At 45.4% G+C, this 17,792-nt stretch overlaps 1 protein-coding gene across 1 annotated transcript in view; it reads left to right on the forward strand.

Annotated features, from left to right (window-relative positions):
* Positions 1-561, forward strand: part of CMTM8 (CKLF like MARVEL transmembrane domain containing 8) — a 115,095-nt gene extending 114,534 nt beyond the window's left edge. The window contains exon 4 of the mRNA XM_064277425.1: positions 151-561. Within this exon, the coding sequence (XP_064133495.1) occupies positions 151-234 (84 nt within the window). The 3' untranslated portion in view covers positions 235-561. The remainder of the gene's footprint in view (positions 1-150) is intronic.
* Positions 562-17,792: the final 17,231 nt, after the last annotated feature.

Consider the following 17,792-nt stretch of genomic DNA (forward strand, 5'->3'; position numbering starts at 1 on the left):
GAAGGTAATTGAAGTAATAGTTTTAGGTTAGGAGGCCGGGAGCGGGGAGGGGGGGATGCTGAGAATGTGTGATTCAGTAGAGGGGATGGTAACTTTCCTTGTTAGAACGCGCCCTAAACCCCCCTTTCCATTCTGCTTTGTTTTCCCCAGTTCTTTGCCTTCCTGGTCACCATCTGCTACGCTGGAAACACCTATTTCAGTTTTATTGCTTGGAGGTCCAGGACCGTGCAGTGATTTGCCATTTTGATAATTAAAAGGAAAAATAATAGGATCCTTACTGTAAAAAAAAAAAAGCTGTAGGTATAATGTATATTTCCAGAGATTAGTATTTAACTGATGTTTTTACATACTTAGTTAAATTTGCTTGCAGTGGTCCGTTAAACTGGATACTTATTTGCAAAGTGCTATTACAGCCAACTCGAGTGTATTGTTGGTGTCTTGACAAACCTCATTTGCTTGGACAAGGTGTAATAAATAGGTCAATCGCTAATCTGAAGAATGTGTCAAGTTTGTAAATCTTACTTTTAAAATGCCAGAGTCTTTTTTGATTAAATATTTCAAAATCACCTGTAACTGTTGTGTCTGATTTCGGAGAGGGGAACCTGCTGCAGAAGTGGGAGGCGGGGTGCTGCGGTGAAACGTGCATCCTCGCAGGGCTGCTGAGGTGTGGGGATGGCAGGAGACACTCGTCCACAGTCACAAGGTGAAATGTTCATCCTCGCAGGGCTGCTGAGGTGTGGGGATGGCAGGAGACACTCGTCCACAGTCACAAGGTGAAACGTGCATCCTCGCAGGGCTGCTGAGGTGTGGGGATGGCAGGAGACACTCGTCCACAGTCACAAGGTGAAATGTTCATCCTCGCAGGGCTGCTGAGGTGTGGGGATGGCAGGAGACACTCGTCCACAGTCACAAGGTGAAATGTGCATCCTCGCAGGGCTGCTGAGGTGTGGGGATGGCAGGAGACACTCGTCCACAGTCACAAGGTGAAATGTGCATCCTCGCAGGGCTGCTGAGGTGTGGGGATGGCAGGAGACACTCGTCCACAGTCACAAGGTGAAACGTGCATCCTCGCAGGGCTGCTGAGGTGTGGGGATGGCAGGAGACACTCGTCCACAGTCACAAGGGCAGGGCGGTAGGAGGAATTCATCCACCCACATCTGGGCATCGTGAACCTCTGGGTGTCTCACATGCTAACAAGCTGGGCCAGAAGGACGCTGGCCTCGGAGGCTGGCGATGAGTCCATCCTGAGTGGTCCTACCAGGTGAAGTAACTGCCGTACTAGGTATCTATCTATATATTCTCAGTGTATGAAAATAAATGCATGACCATTAAAAGGATTAGTGTAGGGTATGTCTGAAGTCAGTCTTTTCTGAAATATAAAAGAGATTAAGCAAGCAAGTGAACAAGCAGAGATGAGGGAAGAGAGATGCCAAGACACACGGAGATCTCCAAGGAACCAGGAAGCAGAAGCTGAAAAGACAAGGCCCTTCCCTGCAGAGCCGACAGAAAGCAAGCCTTCCCCTAAAGCCGGCACCCTGAACTCAGACTTCCAGCGTCCTAAACTGTGAGAAAATAAATTTCTGTTTGTTGAAGCCACCCACTTGGGGTTATTCCTTCGATGGCAGCGCTAGGTAACTAAGACACCAGCTAAAGGACTCCACCCCACCCCCACCATTTGTGAAAACACAAAAACAATTCAACGCAGTTACCTCTGAGGAAGGGGACGCTTTAGTTTCGTTTTGTATACTTCTGCGGTGGAGTTAAATTATTTTCCTTTAACAAACTAGCCATGTATTTGTTACTTTTAAAATATTAAAATGCTAAAAAAAAGTAATGTTTCCTGTAACCGAAGTCCCAGCTGAAGAGAACAATCTGGAATAAAAAACCTGCCTCCCTTTCCACCTAAACTCCCTCCTCTGGGGTGTAGACAAACACCCACTTTCAAAAAATGGAACCATGTCGTTATACAACCTGCTCTTTTTGCGTGTACCTTAAAATCATCTTGCCCACAAGTGACACATGTACCACATTTTGTGGGAAACACTGGACCGAAAGATCTCAGTATCTCGAATCTCCAGTGCTGATATTTTGTAAAGGGGTAGTGATGGTTCAGCGGTAGACTTCTCGCTTTCCATGCAGGAGACCTGGGTTCAATTCCCAGCCAGTGCACTTCAGGTACAGCTGCCACTTGTCTGTCAGTGGAGACTTGCATGTTGCTACGATGAACATAGGTTTCAGCGGAGCTTGCAGGCTAAGACAAGCTAGTAGGAAGAAAGGCCTGGCCATCTGTTTCTGGAAATTAGCCAGTGAAAGCCCTATCACAGCAGTCCAACCCTGTCGTACATGGAGTCAACCATGAATTTGGGCCAACTCCACCAAGGCAGCTAACAATAACAAATATTTTGTAACATTTTTAGTAGATAATATCAGACGGTGGGAACAACCCAAATCAACAAGGCAGAGGTGCACTTGGAAGGAAGTGTTTTAGGCAGAAATGTTCTTGCTGGTACAGCAGTGTGTCTTGGGTGATGTTTCAACAGGACCTTCTTTTGAGAAACAACCCCAGGAGTGATGGAATAGTTGATGACAGTCAGCAGAGGGACTGCACACTGTACCAACATGACTTCCCACGGGCTCCCCCTCTCGTTCTCTCACTTGTTCAGCAGTGCTGTTTTTTCTGTGATGGGTTAGTTAGTCCTCCTATTTATCTGACTCTAATTCCTTATCCAAGCTCTATGCCCTTACGGGGAGAGTTGGGATTTCTTTAGTGTCTAATGCTACCTTTAAAGTAACAAGGAGGAATGTTCTTAGGTTGTAGACTTGGCCCCAAGAGGTAACGGGGAGTGGGCACCAGAAATAAGAGTTGGGTGTAGGGTGCAAGTAGGTCCCTTCGTGGTGGAAATGGTTTGCATTCAACTCCTAACCAAAAGGTTGGTGGTAACTTCCTGAGGGACCCAATTCCTGGGCTGAGGACTGTGGAGACCATGGTCTCGGTGAACATCTAGCTCAATTAGCATAACATAACATAGTTTATAAAGAAAGTGTTCTACATACTACTTTGGTAAGTAGCGTCTCGGATATTAAAAGCCTGTGAGCGGCCATCTAGGATACTCCACTGGTTTCACCCCTTCGGAAGCAAGGAAGAATGAAGAAAACTAGAGATACAAGGGAAAGATTAGTCCAAAGGACTAATGGACCACATCTACCATGGTCTCCACCAGACTGAGTTCAGTACAACTAGATGGTACCCAGCTACCACCACTGACTGCTCAGACAGGGATCACAGTAGAGGGCCCTGGACAGAGCTGGAGAAAAATGTAGATATAAATTCTAACTCAAAAGGAAAGACCAGACCTGCTGGCCTGACAGAAACTGGAGAAACCCAGAGAGTATGGCCCCCGGACAGTCTTTGAGCTCAGTAATGAAGCCACTCCTGAGGTTCACCCTTCAGCCAAAGATTGGACAGGCCCATAAAACAAAATGAGACTAAAGGGGCACACCAGCCCAGGGGAAAGGACTAGAAGGCAGGAGGGGCAGGAAAGCTGGTAATAGGGAACCCAAGGTTGAGAAGGGAGAGTGTTGACGTGTCGTGGGGTTGTTAACCAAAGTCATAAAACAGTATGTGTGCTGTTTAATGAGAAACTAGTTTGTTCTGTAAACCTTGATCTAAAGAACAATTTTAAAAAAGTGGTTCAAATCCACCCAGTGGTACTGTGGGAGAAAGGCCTGGCAATCTCCATAAGATTACAGCCATTGAAAATCCTATGGAGCTCAGTTCTGCTCTGAAACGTGGGGTGACCATGGGTCAAAATCGATTCAACAGCAATGGAGCTTCTTTGGTAGGGTGCAGATGGGTGGGGTGTGTGTTAGGGAGCACACGAGGCCACCCTGAGTCCAACAGTTAGCAGCACAGACCTACGGTGATTGTTGTTGCAATGTCTTTGAAGGCTGCATCTCCGCTTATCACCAGGACGGCCTCCAACTTCTTGATTTTGCAGGAAAAGCTGAAATAACTGGTCAGTTTGTATGCTCTGCCTCTGTGTTCATTGTTCCCTCTCACACTTGTATGCACACATATGCCTTCCGTGTATCCTGTGGCTTTGTGTGTGTGTGCTAAGTATATATAACCTAAAGGTTGGAGGTTTGAGTCCACCCAGCAGTACCTCGGAAGAAAGGCCTCGTGGTCTACTTCCAAAACATCAGCTATTAAAAACCCTGTGGGTCCCAGCTCTACTCTGATGCGTATGTAGTCGGAGTCAACTCAATGGCAACTGTTTTTTTTTTTCTTGGTTAAGTATGTATATGGCAAAATATTCCAATGTCAACATTTTTTACGTGTATAATTCAGAGATATTAATTACAGTCATCACGCTTTGCAGCCATCACCACTATCCAACCCTGTGGGTTTTTTATATTGCAATCAGGGCTCCATACCACTGCCGTCGAGTGGATTCCAACTTATAGCCACCCTATAGACAGAGCAGAACTGCCCCATAAGGTTTCCAAGGCTGTAAGTCTTTACAGAAGAGAGCAGCCACGTTTCTCAAAACAGAGCGGCAGCTGGTCGATGCAAACCACTGACCTTTTGGTTAGCAGCCGAGTACTTAACCACTGCACCACCATGGCTCCTCAAGTTTACATAAAAGGCATAAAAACAGTACCTCTGTAGAGGTCTGCTTCTGGAAACAGTCATAGAGCAAGCAGCCTGCTTTTATATTCTGGGTGTATGTATACGTGTATGACTTTTATAACCTGGCCACATTTACGGGAAGCAACTTTGAGGTAAAAAGGGCCATAAACCACATTTAGAAACGTTCTCCAAAAGGAGTACAACTTTAGGTCTTTCTTGAGCCGGTACCACCAAGGAGATTTATTTCAGGAGAAAAATGGCTCGTGTGTGCCCACACAGGGGCACTTGTCTCGTATTTGTGGTTTTTCAGGAGCACGATCCTTTGTGCTACTCTGACAGAAAAAAAAAAAGACATTTATTTTTAACTGAAATGAAGTTATTATTTCCTCTTTTGAATACTGAGAAACTTTGTTTATGAATAATTTTTTTATGTGTGGGTTTTGGTATTGAGACAACAAAACGATTTTGCATTGGTTCAAGTGAAGCTCTCAGTTTGGAACTGAATTTGCTTTGTTTTCTCTAGACGTAAGGGGGAGGAGAGCCACAAACCACACAGCCAGAGTAACGAGAAGAAAGGTTTCTGAGGGCTTGGGAAGTATTCTTACGGGTACAGCACACAGTGAGTTTAAGCTCTTGTCCACCATCTGTGTCCACCATCTGTGTTCACCACCTGCATCCACCTCCCAGCTCTTCCAAAGCCCTCATGTCCTCCTGGATGGAGCTGGGTGGGTTTTTAATTTGATGCATTTACCCATTCATGGCAAATCAATAAAATGCTTTAGGCAATCTCTCTCCGTTGCTATTTCCACCTCATTGCCTCAAAGGACAAATATTTGAAAATTATAAAAAAAATCTAGAGAGAAAGATGTATCAATATCAGCTATTTTTGTAGATGTTTAAATTGTTCCCTTCCCAGGAAACTCCCTCCAGGGGATGCACAAATACTTAAAAGTAACAACTTTAAGTACATGAAATATCTCTGTGTAGAGTACAGGAGTTTAGAAATGCTAACTGAAGGTGCAGTCCCGGTGGAAAATCAATTTAAAGTCTGCATCTCTGTCCTCTAAACAATTGTTTTAATTGAAAAGGTGGCTTTTCACAGAAGAAATCCTAGCGTATAAAATCAGGCGCATGCACACACACACACAAATTGTTGGCAACCTAAGAAGCACTGGTTAACTTGGTCTAATGTAAATGTTCTTCTCGCAACCTTGTGTTTCCAGGTGTGAACTGTATGTAAGCAGACAGCTGTGAAGGACGGTGAGGTAGCTGTACCAGTATTGATGACTTAGGATTGTAGGGAAGGTTAGAATGTGTATTGTTATCAATTAGGGAGTAAAGATATAAAAGAGGACAGGGTTTTGGGGAAAATATGTGGCATCATAGAAATGATGACTTTTCAAAAACTTAGGAAGGCAAATGGCAAGAAAGTTGTTGACTGAGAGGACAGTCCATTCGGAAGGTATATTTGGGAAAAGTTCCTTGTCAGTGGCAGAATATTCTTTTGCTAGAATATTCAGAATAGCTAAGGTATCCCAGGATACAGCAGACCTCGTGCCTGGCTTTCCAGTGTCTTTTCTCCCTCCCGTGGTATCTGTCTTAGTCATCTGCTGTAACAGAAATACCACAAGTGGATGGCTTTAACAAAGTTTATTCTCTCACAGTCTAGGAGGCTAGAAGTCCGAAATCAGGGCGCCAGCTCCAGGAGAAGGCTCACTCTCTCTGTCGGCTCTGGAGGCAGGTCCTTGTCATCAGTCTTCCCTTGGTCTGGGAGCATCTCAGCACAGGAACCTCAGGTCCAAAGGACGCGCTCTGCTCCCAGTGCTGCTTTCTTGATGGTATGAAGTCCCCATGTCTCTCTGCTCGTTTCTCTCTTTTATATCTCAAAAGAGATTGGCTTAAGACACTACCTAATCTTGTAGACCTCATCAACATAACTGCTGCTAATCCTTTTTATTTCATCATAGTGATAGGATTTACAACACATGGGAAAATCACATCAGAAGATGAAATGGTAGACAATCATATAGTCATGCAGGGAAACCATGACCTAGCCAAGTTGACAGATACTTTTTGGGTGGGACACAATTCAATCCATGACAGTATATAAGTACCCCAGCTTGTGTTCACTATCCACACTACCCACATTCACCCCAGGTCCTCTGGGAGAAACTGACTCCACAGTGATTCTAGGAATGGGGCCCATAGTTCTGCCTAAGCTGATCAACATGATACCACCCCCTGGCCACAGTGACTGGTTCAGGGATGGGCATGTGACCCAGGGCTTGGTTGTGGGTTCTAGGAAAGAAGCATGGTTACTCTTTAGAGAGCTGTAGAAGCAACAGTAGGTCCCTGGGTAACGCAAACGGTCTGTGCTCGGCTGCTGACCAAAAGCTTGGCCGTCTGAACCCACCCAGTGGAACCTCAGAAGAAAAAGCCTGGAAATCTGCTTCAGTAAAGATTCCAACCAAGAAAACCCTGTGGAGCTCAGCTCTGCTCTGTAATGCATGGGGTCAGCATGAGTCAGAATCGACTCAACAGCAGTGGGTTTGGGTCTGGTGTTTTAGAAGCAACAATCCCTCTCTCCTTGGATGGAGACTGAGGAAGTATGTAGCCAGGAAGTTGTTGGCAAATATTTGGTGACCACAAAGGGGAGCCAGTTGTAGGATGGGGTAACTCTGGAGAGCAGAACAAAGGGATGGAAAGAAATGTCAATGACTGCATTGTTGAACCATTGAATCAACAGCCTTAGATGCTGCCAAACACTGGGCTTTGCAATCATAACCGCTTTGCCTGAACCAATTTCTGTTACTTGCAACAGCGCGTATTCTAACCAATATACAGAGCATCCTGGCAAATGGCTTTTAAGCAAAGGAACCCTAGTGGCCCAGCGATTAAGAGCTCAGCTATCAACCAAAAGGTCAGCAGTTAGAATCCACCAACCACTCTTTAGAAACTGTATGGAGCAGTTCTACTCTGTCCTGTAGGGTAGCTGTGAGTTGGAATTGACAGCAACAGGTGTTTTTTTTTTTTTTGGTATACAATCTTGGTTCTGATTTATTTTGTAATAGGAAGCCACCAGAAGGTCCTAGGTGATGGCAATAATAATGGGATAAGTCAACTTGAGCACCAGCACAGAAGTCCAACTAGCACTCTTGTTAGCTGCCTCCAAGTCAGTATGAGACTTATCTCGACTCCATGCACAACAGGATCAAACCATTGTGATTCCACAGGGTTTCACTGACTGATTTTCAGAAATAGATCGCCGGGCCTTTCTTCCTACTCCATCTTAGTCTGGAAGCTCTGCTGAAACCTGTTCAGCCTCATAGCAGCCCACGAGCCTCACTGACAGATGGTGGTGGCTGCACACGGGGTGCGTTAGCCAGGAATTAAACCCAAGTCTCTTCCATGGAAGGCAAGAATTCTACCACTGAAGCACCCACTAACCTAACCTAACCTAATCCATTCCCGTCGAGTTGATTCCAACTCACAGCGACCCAACAGGACACAGTAGAACCGCCCCGTCAGGTTTGCAAGGAGCAGTTGGTGGATTTGAACTGCTGATCTTTTGATTAGCATCAATTCCTCTTCGGTCTTCCTTATTCCTTGTTCAGCTTTGAGGCAACTGAAAATACCAGGGCTTGGTGAGGCACACCTTAGTCCTCGAAGTGACGTCTTTGCTTTTTAACACCGTAAAGAGGTCTTTTGCAACAGATTTGCCCAATGCAATACGTCGTTTGATTTCTTAACTGCTGCTACCATGGCCGTTGATTGTGGATCCAAGTAAAATGAAATCCTTGACAACTTCAGTTTTTTTCTCTATCATGATGTTGTTTATTGGTCCAGTTGTGAGGATTTTTGTTTTCTTTATGTTGAGGTGTAATCCATACTGAAGGCTGTGGTCTTTGATCTTCATCAGTAAGTGCTTCAAGTCTTTGCTTTCAGCAAGCAAGGCTGTGTCATCTGCGTATCCGCAGGTTGTTAATGAGTCTTCCTCCATTCCTGATGCCCCGTTCTTCTTCATACCACAGAAGCCTCACCCCTTCTAATGAAATGTTTTTCATTTCAGTAGGCTTGTTGGAACTGTATGTTAAATGAGAGGAAATAGAATCTGAGACACAACCTCTCCTACAAGTCAAGTGCACGATTCTTAAGGACAGAGCACATAGACTTGATCTCTGTTGATTTAGTTAAAAGGATTTTAATTCGTTTTTTGCTTGTTTTCTTTAAATTTTTACTATAATCTTTACATTTTTATAATGAATGCATATTAGTTTTATTCTCAGAAAAAAGGCAAAGAAATATTATTCCTGAGTTTTAAGGATAAAAGAAAAATGATGTTTTAATGACAAAAAAATCAGCGCACTATTGATACTTTGGATCTGATTAAAAGATTTGTTTTCTAAAAGAATCCCTGATCAGTTCGAAATTCAAAACATAAATGGTAATGCTTTCTTACCTTAGTGACATACTCATTCTCTCTCTCTCTGGTGATAACTTCATAGAAGAAATATAGGTATTGGAGAAAGCATTAGCACAAAAAGCTAATAGCGTCTTATATATGGGAGGTACTTTATTACCTTCCTAAACATTTTCAAATACATTTCTGCTTGAGCTTTCAGTACAAACAGTATCAGCCCATTTCACAAATGGGAACACTGAGGCCCAGAGAACTTCACTTGGTCAAGATCTCTCAGAGGCCAGACCAGCAACCAGAGCCCCACCTCCAAAGGTCAAGCAAAGCAAAACCAGGACCTTTATACAGGCCCTCTTATGTTTAAGGAATTAGCGTGCCCTCTCCTTGCCCTGGAGCCCTGATGGCATAGTGGTTACAGCCAGCTATGACAGCTAACCAAAAGGTTGGCAGTTCAAATCCACTGTGGGTTCCTTGGAAACCCTATGGGCAGTTCTACTCTGTCCTATAGAGTCACCATGAGGAGAATCGAATTGAATCGAGTCGACTCAGTGGCAGTGAATTTTTTGGGTCTCCTTGCCCTGGAGCCGTGGTGGTGCAGCGTTAACAGTTCAGCTGCTAATCAAAAGGTTAGCGTTTTGAATCCACCAGGCACTGCTCGGAAACCCTATGGGGCGGTTCTATTCTGTCCTATAGGGTCGCTATGAGTGGGAATCGACTTCACAACAATGGGTTTGGTTTTCTTGGTTTTCTCCTGGCCCTGCCCCTTTTAAAGGTACAGCCAGAAAACATGGTAAGCAACCCATCTGCCAGTTACAGCCCTTGGAGAGCATTCATGAAGCAGACTGTCCACAGAGAGCTTGCAGTCTACTTGGGGAGACATGGCGAACCCACAGGAAGTAACCACAAAATGAGAGAAAACTGCCTAAGATCAGCCTTCACTACTGATGCCAAACACCGCCATTTGCTCATTGGCCAGCCTTCTCACCTGGCCAGTCAGGCTGGAGCCGGCGAACAGCAGACAGTATCAGTCTGCTCAATGAAGATCCACCTTATGGTGGTTTTTCCAGACAGATTATTACAGGGGATAGGGGAAGAGTAAGGAGCCCTGGTGGTACAACGATCAAGTGTTTGTTAAGCAAAAGATGGGCAGTTGCAATCCATCCATTGGCTCTGCAGGAGGAAAGACCTGGAGATCTGCCTCCGTGAAGATTAGAGCTTAGGAAATCCTGTGGGGTGGTTCTGCTTTATCCCATGGAGCCACTATGAGCTGAAATCAATTCCATGGCACCTAGAAAACAGGGAGAGAAGGGAGTGATGCAGGGACCACTTGTGCAGGCTGGAACTAGGTGAAAATGACCCTGGAAGCAAGTGTTAGCAATTTTTCACATCCCCGCATCATGCACAGAGCCCTCCTTTGAGTGCCTGGGAGACATTGGACGGTGCACAGAAGCTCAATGAGAGTCATGAGCGAAGAGGGCAGGTCTCAGCCAAGTGCAGCCCTCAGGGAATTTTGCCAGGCTCTGGCTCCAGATGCTGTTTGCACCTGTCTGGTGATGCCCTAACATGCCACACCCATCAGCCTTTCATCCCAGCCTATTTCACATCCCACCAACATGTACTGAATGCTTGAACAAAGGTACTCTTGCTTAGTCCTCACAACAGCCCTGTGAGGTCAGCAGTTCATCCCACTTTGCAGATGTGGAGACTGATACTCCGAGAGGCACCCAGATTCCAGGTCAGGTCTTGTGACTCTGAACGCAGCACACTTTCCACTCTGTGCTTTCCTTGCGTCTCCCATTTTTCCCCATTTTCCAGCGGAGGGTTATTCTGCGTGTAAAACCAATGGTGCAGACGGGGCTTCATGGGTGGAGTTAGTTTTCATTAAATAGAACCATGAAGTTGATCTGACCTGTTTAATGGTAGTCACATTTATTCTTGGCCTGCATGACAATCATACATAAATGGCAATCAGTTCTTCCGCGATCAAATTTTAAAAGTACGAAGATGCCCAATTATATATCAGGCATTGTGGTTGAAGATGTCAGGATGAAGGCCGAGAAGAGCCTCCATGCTTTTGGGAACTAGCTGTGTGCCAGGCACTGTGCTTTATTTAACCCTCATGCCTTAATTTATTTCATCCTCACAGGAGGCATAGCAGGTTGTATTTTCCAAAGATGGTCACGGCAATATCACCATGCAACTTCCCCATCCGTAGGTGGAGTTCACTTCACCGCCCCTGTAAATCTGGGCAGGCCTGTGAGTGCTTCGTCCATTAGAATACAGAGGAAGTGATGACGTTAAGGATGTAGTCCTTCACTAAGCCAGCAGCTTCCACTTCTTGCCTCCTGGGAATACTCACTCCTGCTATGTTCCCTCATGGAACCCAACTGCCATGCTCTGTGAAGCCTGAGCCACATGGAGAGGCCACCCGTAGGTGCTCCAGCTGACAGCCATAGCTGAGCTTAGAGTCAGTAGCCAGTATCACCTGCCAACCACATGAGAGAGGAAGCCGTCTTGGATGTCCAGCCCAGCTGCCATGACTAGTCCCAGCTGCCACCTGACTACAACCTCATGGTAAACCCCAAGTGAGAGCCATGCAGCTGAGCCCAGAACCCTGAGAGAGAATAACTTACTTTGATGCACTAACCTCTGGGATGGTTTGGGACAAAGCAGAAGATATTGGATTAGGAAGTATAGGTACAAGTTTTCATCCCCGTATGAGTCAGAATCGACTCAACAGCAGCAGGTTTGTTTTTTGGGGTTTTTTACAGATAGAGAAACTGAGGCCCACAAGGGGTTAGTAACTTCCCAAGTTTATAGAGCTGGTAGGTGGCAGAGTTGGCATTCAAACCCAAAGCTGTGTGTCCAAGACTCCTGAGTCTGCACAAGGAATGTCTTCCCTCTATGAACTCCCAGTCTGGGAAGACAGAACACCAAGGCTGAAGTGTGGTTCGCCAGACACTTCTACTGTGGGCACATGGCTGGGCGCACACACTGGAGTGAGGAGCCCCCCACTGCCTCTCTAGCCTCATCTAACACCTCCCCCTTTTGTGCCCCATGGACTGCTAGAAGAACGAACAAATCTGTCCTGGAAGAAGTACAGCCAGAATGCTCCTTAGAAGCAAGGATGGCGAGACTACATCTCACAACTTTGGACATGTTATCAGGAGGGATCAGTCCCTGGAGGAGGACATCATGCTTGGTAAAGTAGAGGGTCAGTAAAAAGAGGAACCCTAAACGAAATGGATGGACAGAGTGGCTACAACGATGGACTCAAGCATAGCAAAGATTGTGAGGATGGTGCAGGACCGGGCAGTGTTTTGTTCTGTTGCACAAACCGACTTGACCGCACCTAACAACCACCACCCATTACTGCCGGGAATGCCAAATGGTACAGTTGTTGTGGCAAACAGTGTCCGTTCCTCAAAAACACTAAGAACAGCTACTATATGACCCAAGGAATGTGCAGAGAACAAAGTTTATTGGTGGTTACCAGGGCGGGTACCAGAAAAACCAAACCAAACCCAGTGCCGTTGAATCGATTCCAACTCATGGCGACCCTACAGGACAGGGTAGAACTGCACCATAGAGTTTCCAAGGAGCACCTGGTAGACTTGAACTGCTGACCTTTTGGTTAGCAGCTGGAGCACTTTACCACTACACCACCAGGGTTTCCTGCAGGTAAAAAAAGGGCTAAGGAGGTTAGAAAAACCACATTAAGGGTAGGGTTGCACAGCCGATTATTGTAATTGCTGTTAATTAGTTGTGCACCTGTAAAAAGTTAAACTGTCAAAAGTTGTGTGATAGATACATTTCTAACAATGACAAAAACAAAAAAAGACCTGCTGAGGCTGCTTATGTACAATCAAAAACCTCAGGATTTGGCTCTTTGGTTTGGAGATTTAGGGTCATAGTTTCATGGAACATCCCAGTTAATTGGCCTAATAAGGTGTTTAGTGCTTCTGTGCTACCCTCTAGTTCGCCGCACAGTGCCTGGGGTCCTAAAAGCTTACAAGCAGCCATCCAAGGCACAATTGGTCTGTATTCACCTAGAGCAACAGAGGAAGAAGGGCAGTCAGGAATAAGAGAAAGGTATGGAATGAGTGGCTAATTGCCTCCATGAACAACTGCCTCCTGTTCATGAGACCAGAAGAACTGGATGGTGCCCAGCTACCATTACTTGACATTTTGATCAAAGATTCTAGAGAGGAATTCTGATCAAAGGGGGGAAATGCAGAACAGAATTTCAAATTCTCATGGACTCCAGACCTTCTGGAGCCATGGGGGCTGGACGAACCCCTGAAACTATTGCCCTGAGAGAATCTTTAAACCTTAAACTAAAAATATCCCTTGGTCATCTTGAAACTGAACAGTATTTTAGCTTAGCTAGTAAAAAAAAAGGTCTCCCTTGAACATTATGCTCTTTTAAGACCTATCTATAGGATTGCTATGAGTCAGAATTGACTCAACAACAATGGGTTTTTGGTTTTTATATGGGATCAAAGTGACAACAGCAACTCAAAAGATTCGATAGGAAACTTAGGGGGCAGTGAGTTTATGTTAATGCGAGAGGAACAACTCAGAAAAGGTGGACGAGAATGGTTGCACAACTTGAAGTATGTAATCAATGTCACTGAACGTGGAAACTCTTGAATTGGTGTATGTTTTGCTGTGTATATTCTCAAAACAACAACAAAATAAAATTAAAAAAAAAAAGTATGGATCAGGGAGGCATTCTCATGATAACAGATATCACGTTTGAAGCAGTTCTTAGCTTTGAATTCCTTTGATTCTCACACAACCATTGCCAATTAGTTAGATAGTAAGAGCCAGGCTTCCCTGTTGATCCCTCCCTCGGCAGAAAGCACCTGCAGCTCCCTCTCTTCCGGGCCTCAGGCGCTTTGTTCCTCTCATTGTTGTTGAGTCAGCTTTGACTCATAGTGATCCCTGTGACAGAGTTGAACTTCCCCGTATGGTTTTCTAGGCCGTAATCTTTATGGGAGCAGATCACGAGGTCTTTCTCCTATGGAGCTGCTGGGTGGGTTTGACCCACCAACCTTTCAGTGAGCAGCCGAGTACTTACCCATTGTACCACCAGGGCTCCTTCTGTTCCACTCAACCCCTCTCTATTTCCTCCCCTGGCCCATCCAGGCTCTCGGCTTCCACCTTCTTGCTGTGTCCTTTGGCCTCTGCTGTTTATGCCTCCCATGGGAAAACCCTGGTGGTATAATAGTTAAGTGCTACGGCTGCTAACCAAAAAGGTTGGCAGTTTGAATTCACCAGGTGCTTCTTGGAAACTCTATGGGGCAGTTCTACTCTGCCCAGTAGGATTGCTATGAGTCAGAATTGACTCGACAGCATCGGGTTTGGTTTTTTTTTTTTTGGTTTATACCTTCCACCTGGCAACTCCCTCCCCATGCCTCCCTCACATTCAAGCTCCTCAAGAGAGAGGATCTGAATGGTTCCAACAGATATGCCCACTCCTACTGAGCAAAACTCACATCAACCCCTGCAAACACTGCTGGCCAACTCATGGACTGCCTGGCCTTGCTCGTGGGCTACCCTGTGCAAAGGTAGGGACAACTATCAGTGTTCCTCAGCAGGAAGTGTGGCTGGCTCTCAGAACCTAATCAACCTCTTGAAATGTACTGGAAAAGGAATTCAAGGGCAGGTACTAGAAGCGTGTCATCAACACCTGCTGGTTTTCCCCTTTCTCATGCCTGGAGCCCTGGTGGTGCAGAGGTTAAGAGCTTGGCTGCTTACCAGAAGGTCAGCAGTTTCAAACCACCAGCCACTCCTTGAGAACCCTATGGGGCAGTTCTACTCTGTTCTATAGGGTCACTATGAGTTGGAATCAACTTGATGGCAACTTTTTTTTTTTTTTTTTTGGTTTCTCGTACCTGCACCTGATTTTCCTTTGGGGAACTTGCCCTCCCCAACTCAGTTCCTGGTGGGCCAACCCTACCCTCCCCCAGCTCCATAGGTAGGTAGAACTTAGCCTGTCCAATACATATGTTCCATCCCTCTAGTTATAAGGATTGGCTGGAAGGTGGAGCTGTGACTCATGTTTGAACCAATGAGAGTTAGTACCAGAACCAATGGGAAAGAGGTACTCTTTCAAAGAGCTGCTGAGGTCATGACATAAGAAGGTCTGCCTGGCAGAAAAGCAAATACAGAGGAGAGGGAAGCCAAAAGACAGCAGTCCCGACCAGGCCTGATTTGAGCACCTGGATCCAGCCATGCCTGAAATGAGAGTTCATCGCTTACAAAAGCAGATGAATTCTTTTTGCTTGGAGTTTAGTTTCTGTAGCATGCAGCCAAAAGCACCGTGACTATTACAGAAATACCTGTCATTTTGTTATTGTATCATTACGTCTGACCAGACATATCATATTACCAAGTTGGGTCACATGAGTTGTGGCCTTTTCCTGTTTTGGTACAAGGAAAAGCAGATGGGGGCGTGCTCCGGTTTTGCTGAGCAGCCATTGTTCAGCAGCACCCTCTCTCTGCTGAGATACACAAGCTTGGAGGTAGGAGCTGGAGAGAGTTCGCGCCATGACAGAAGGTGAAGGATTTCGAAGTGAGAAGCATGGGCAATCCAAGGAGAATTGTTGAAAACAAAACAAGAGGGGGAGGAGAATGGAGTAGAAGGCAGACAAGCTTATCATGTCAGAGGTTGCTGAGCCCCAGAACTCAGAGTTTTCTGATTCAGCAGATCCGGTGTGGGGCCCAAGAATTTGCATTTCTCACACGGTGCTGCCGGGCTGGAGACCACACACTGACAATCTCTGATTTAGGAGATTGTTGGAGAATTGGATGAAGGCCCCTCAGAGGAGAAATTATCCAGTGCTTGAAGCCCTCGCTTTAAGAGACCCCCTGTCATCCCCATCATGGGTCCCAAAGCCTTGGACAAGTACAGGAGTGAAAATGTAAGTGTATGTGAGAAATGATATGCAACACTGAGAGGGCCTTGAACAATCCAAGATGGATCCTGCCCACAAAGGACTCTGGGAAAGAACCAGAGTACCTTACTGAGCAGTGACCAGAGCCTGGAAAAAACACACTGAACACCTAACTTCATGGTAATTGAAACCCATTAACTAGTACAGAAACAATTTCATCCATCATAGATTTGACATGTATTTTCCTGGATCCCTGCACATATCTTTGCATGTAAAGACAAAGTGTATAACCCCCTACCTGGAAATGCCCTGAGGCAGCATCTACCCAGGTGTCTTGGAGCGTTGCTGCCTGTCATGGGCATCTTGGCACCAACCTCTGTCTGTATTTGATGAATCTCACATCGTTCGAGTTGTTGTCCGTTTGATCTCATACAGATAGTTCTTAAAAGAGCATAATGCTCAAGGCAGACAATTTATTTTTATTTTTATTTTTATTGTGCTTTAAGTGAAAGTTTACAAATCAAGTCAGTCTCTCATATAAAAATTTATCTACCCAGAACCCAGTGCCGTCGACACCTTGCTATATACCTCTGGAAACCCTGGTGGTGTAGTCTAGGTTAAGTGCTATGGCTGCAAACCAAACGGTCAGCAGTTCAAATTCACCAGGCGCTCCTTGGAAGCTCTATGGGGCAGTTCTACTCTGTCCTATAGGGTTGTTATGAGTCGGAATTGACTTGATGGCACTGGGTTTGGTTTTTTTTTTTGGTTTTATATACTCCCAGTTGCTCTCCCCCTGAGACAGCACACTGCTTCTCTCCACTCTCTATTTTTGTATCCATTCAGCCAGCTTCTGACTCCCTCTGCCCTCTCATCTCCCCTCCAGACAGGAGCTGCCCTCACAGTCTTATATGTCTACTTGAGCCAAGAAGCTCACTCCTCACCAGTATCATTTTCTATCCCATAGTCCAGTCCAATCCCTGTCTAAAGAGTTGACTTTGGGCATGGTTCCTGTCTTGGGCTAATAGAAGGTCTGGGGACCGTGACCTCTGGGGTCCTTCTAGTCTCAGTCAGACCATTAAGTCTGGTCTTTTAATGAGAATTTGGGATCTGCATCCCACTGCTCTCCTGCTCCCTCAGGGCTTCTCTGTTGTGCTCCCTGTCAGGGCAGTCATTGGTTGTAGCCGGGCACCATCTAGTTCTTCTGGTCTCAGGCTGATGTAGTCTCTGGTTTATGTGGCCCTTTCTGTCTTTTGGGCTCATATTTACCTTGTGTCTTTGGTGTTCTTCATTATTCTTTGCTCCAGGTGGGTTGAGACCAATTGATGCATCTTAGATGGCCGCTCAGCGTTTAAGACCCCAGATGCCACTCTCCAAAGTGGGATGCAGAATGTTTTCTTAATAGATTTTATTACGCCAATTGACTTAGATGTCCCCTGAAACCATGGTCCCCAAACCTCTGCCCCTGCTGCACTGGCCTTTGAAGCATTCAGTTTATTTAGGAAACTTCTTTGCTTTTGGTTTAGTCTAGTTGTGCTGACCTCCCCTGTATTGTGTGTTGTCTTTCCCTTCACCTAAAATAGTTCTAGTCTACTATCTAATTAGTGAATACCCCTCTCTCTCCCCACTCTCATAACCATCAAAGTGTATTTTCTTCTCTGTTTAAGCTATTTCTCAAGTTCTTATAATACTGGTCTCATATAAAATTTGTCCTTTTGCAACTGACTAATTTCACTCAGCATAATGCCTTCCAGATGCCTCCATGTTATGAAATGTTTCACAGATTCATCACTGTTCTTTATCAATGCGTAGTATTCCATTGTGTGAATATACCATAATTTATTTA

The sequence above is a fragment of the Loxodonta africana genome, chromosome 27, assembly GCF_030014295.1.
Source record: "Loxodonta africana isolate mLoxAfr1 chromosome 27, mLoxAfr1.hap2, whole genome shotgun sequence".
Classification (NCBI taxonomy): domain Eukaryota; kingdom Metazoa; phylum Chordata; class Mammalia; order Proboscidea; family Elephantidae; genus Loxodonta; species Loxodonta africana.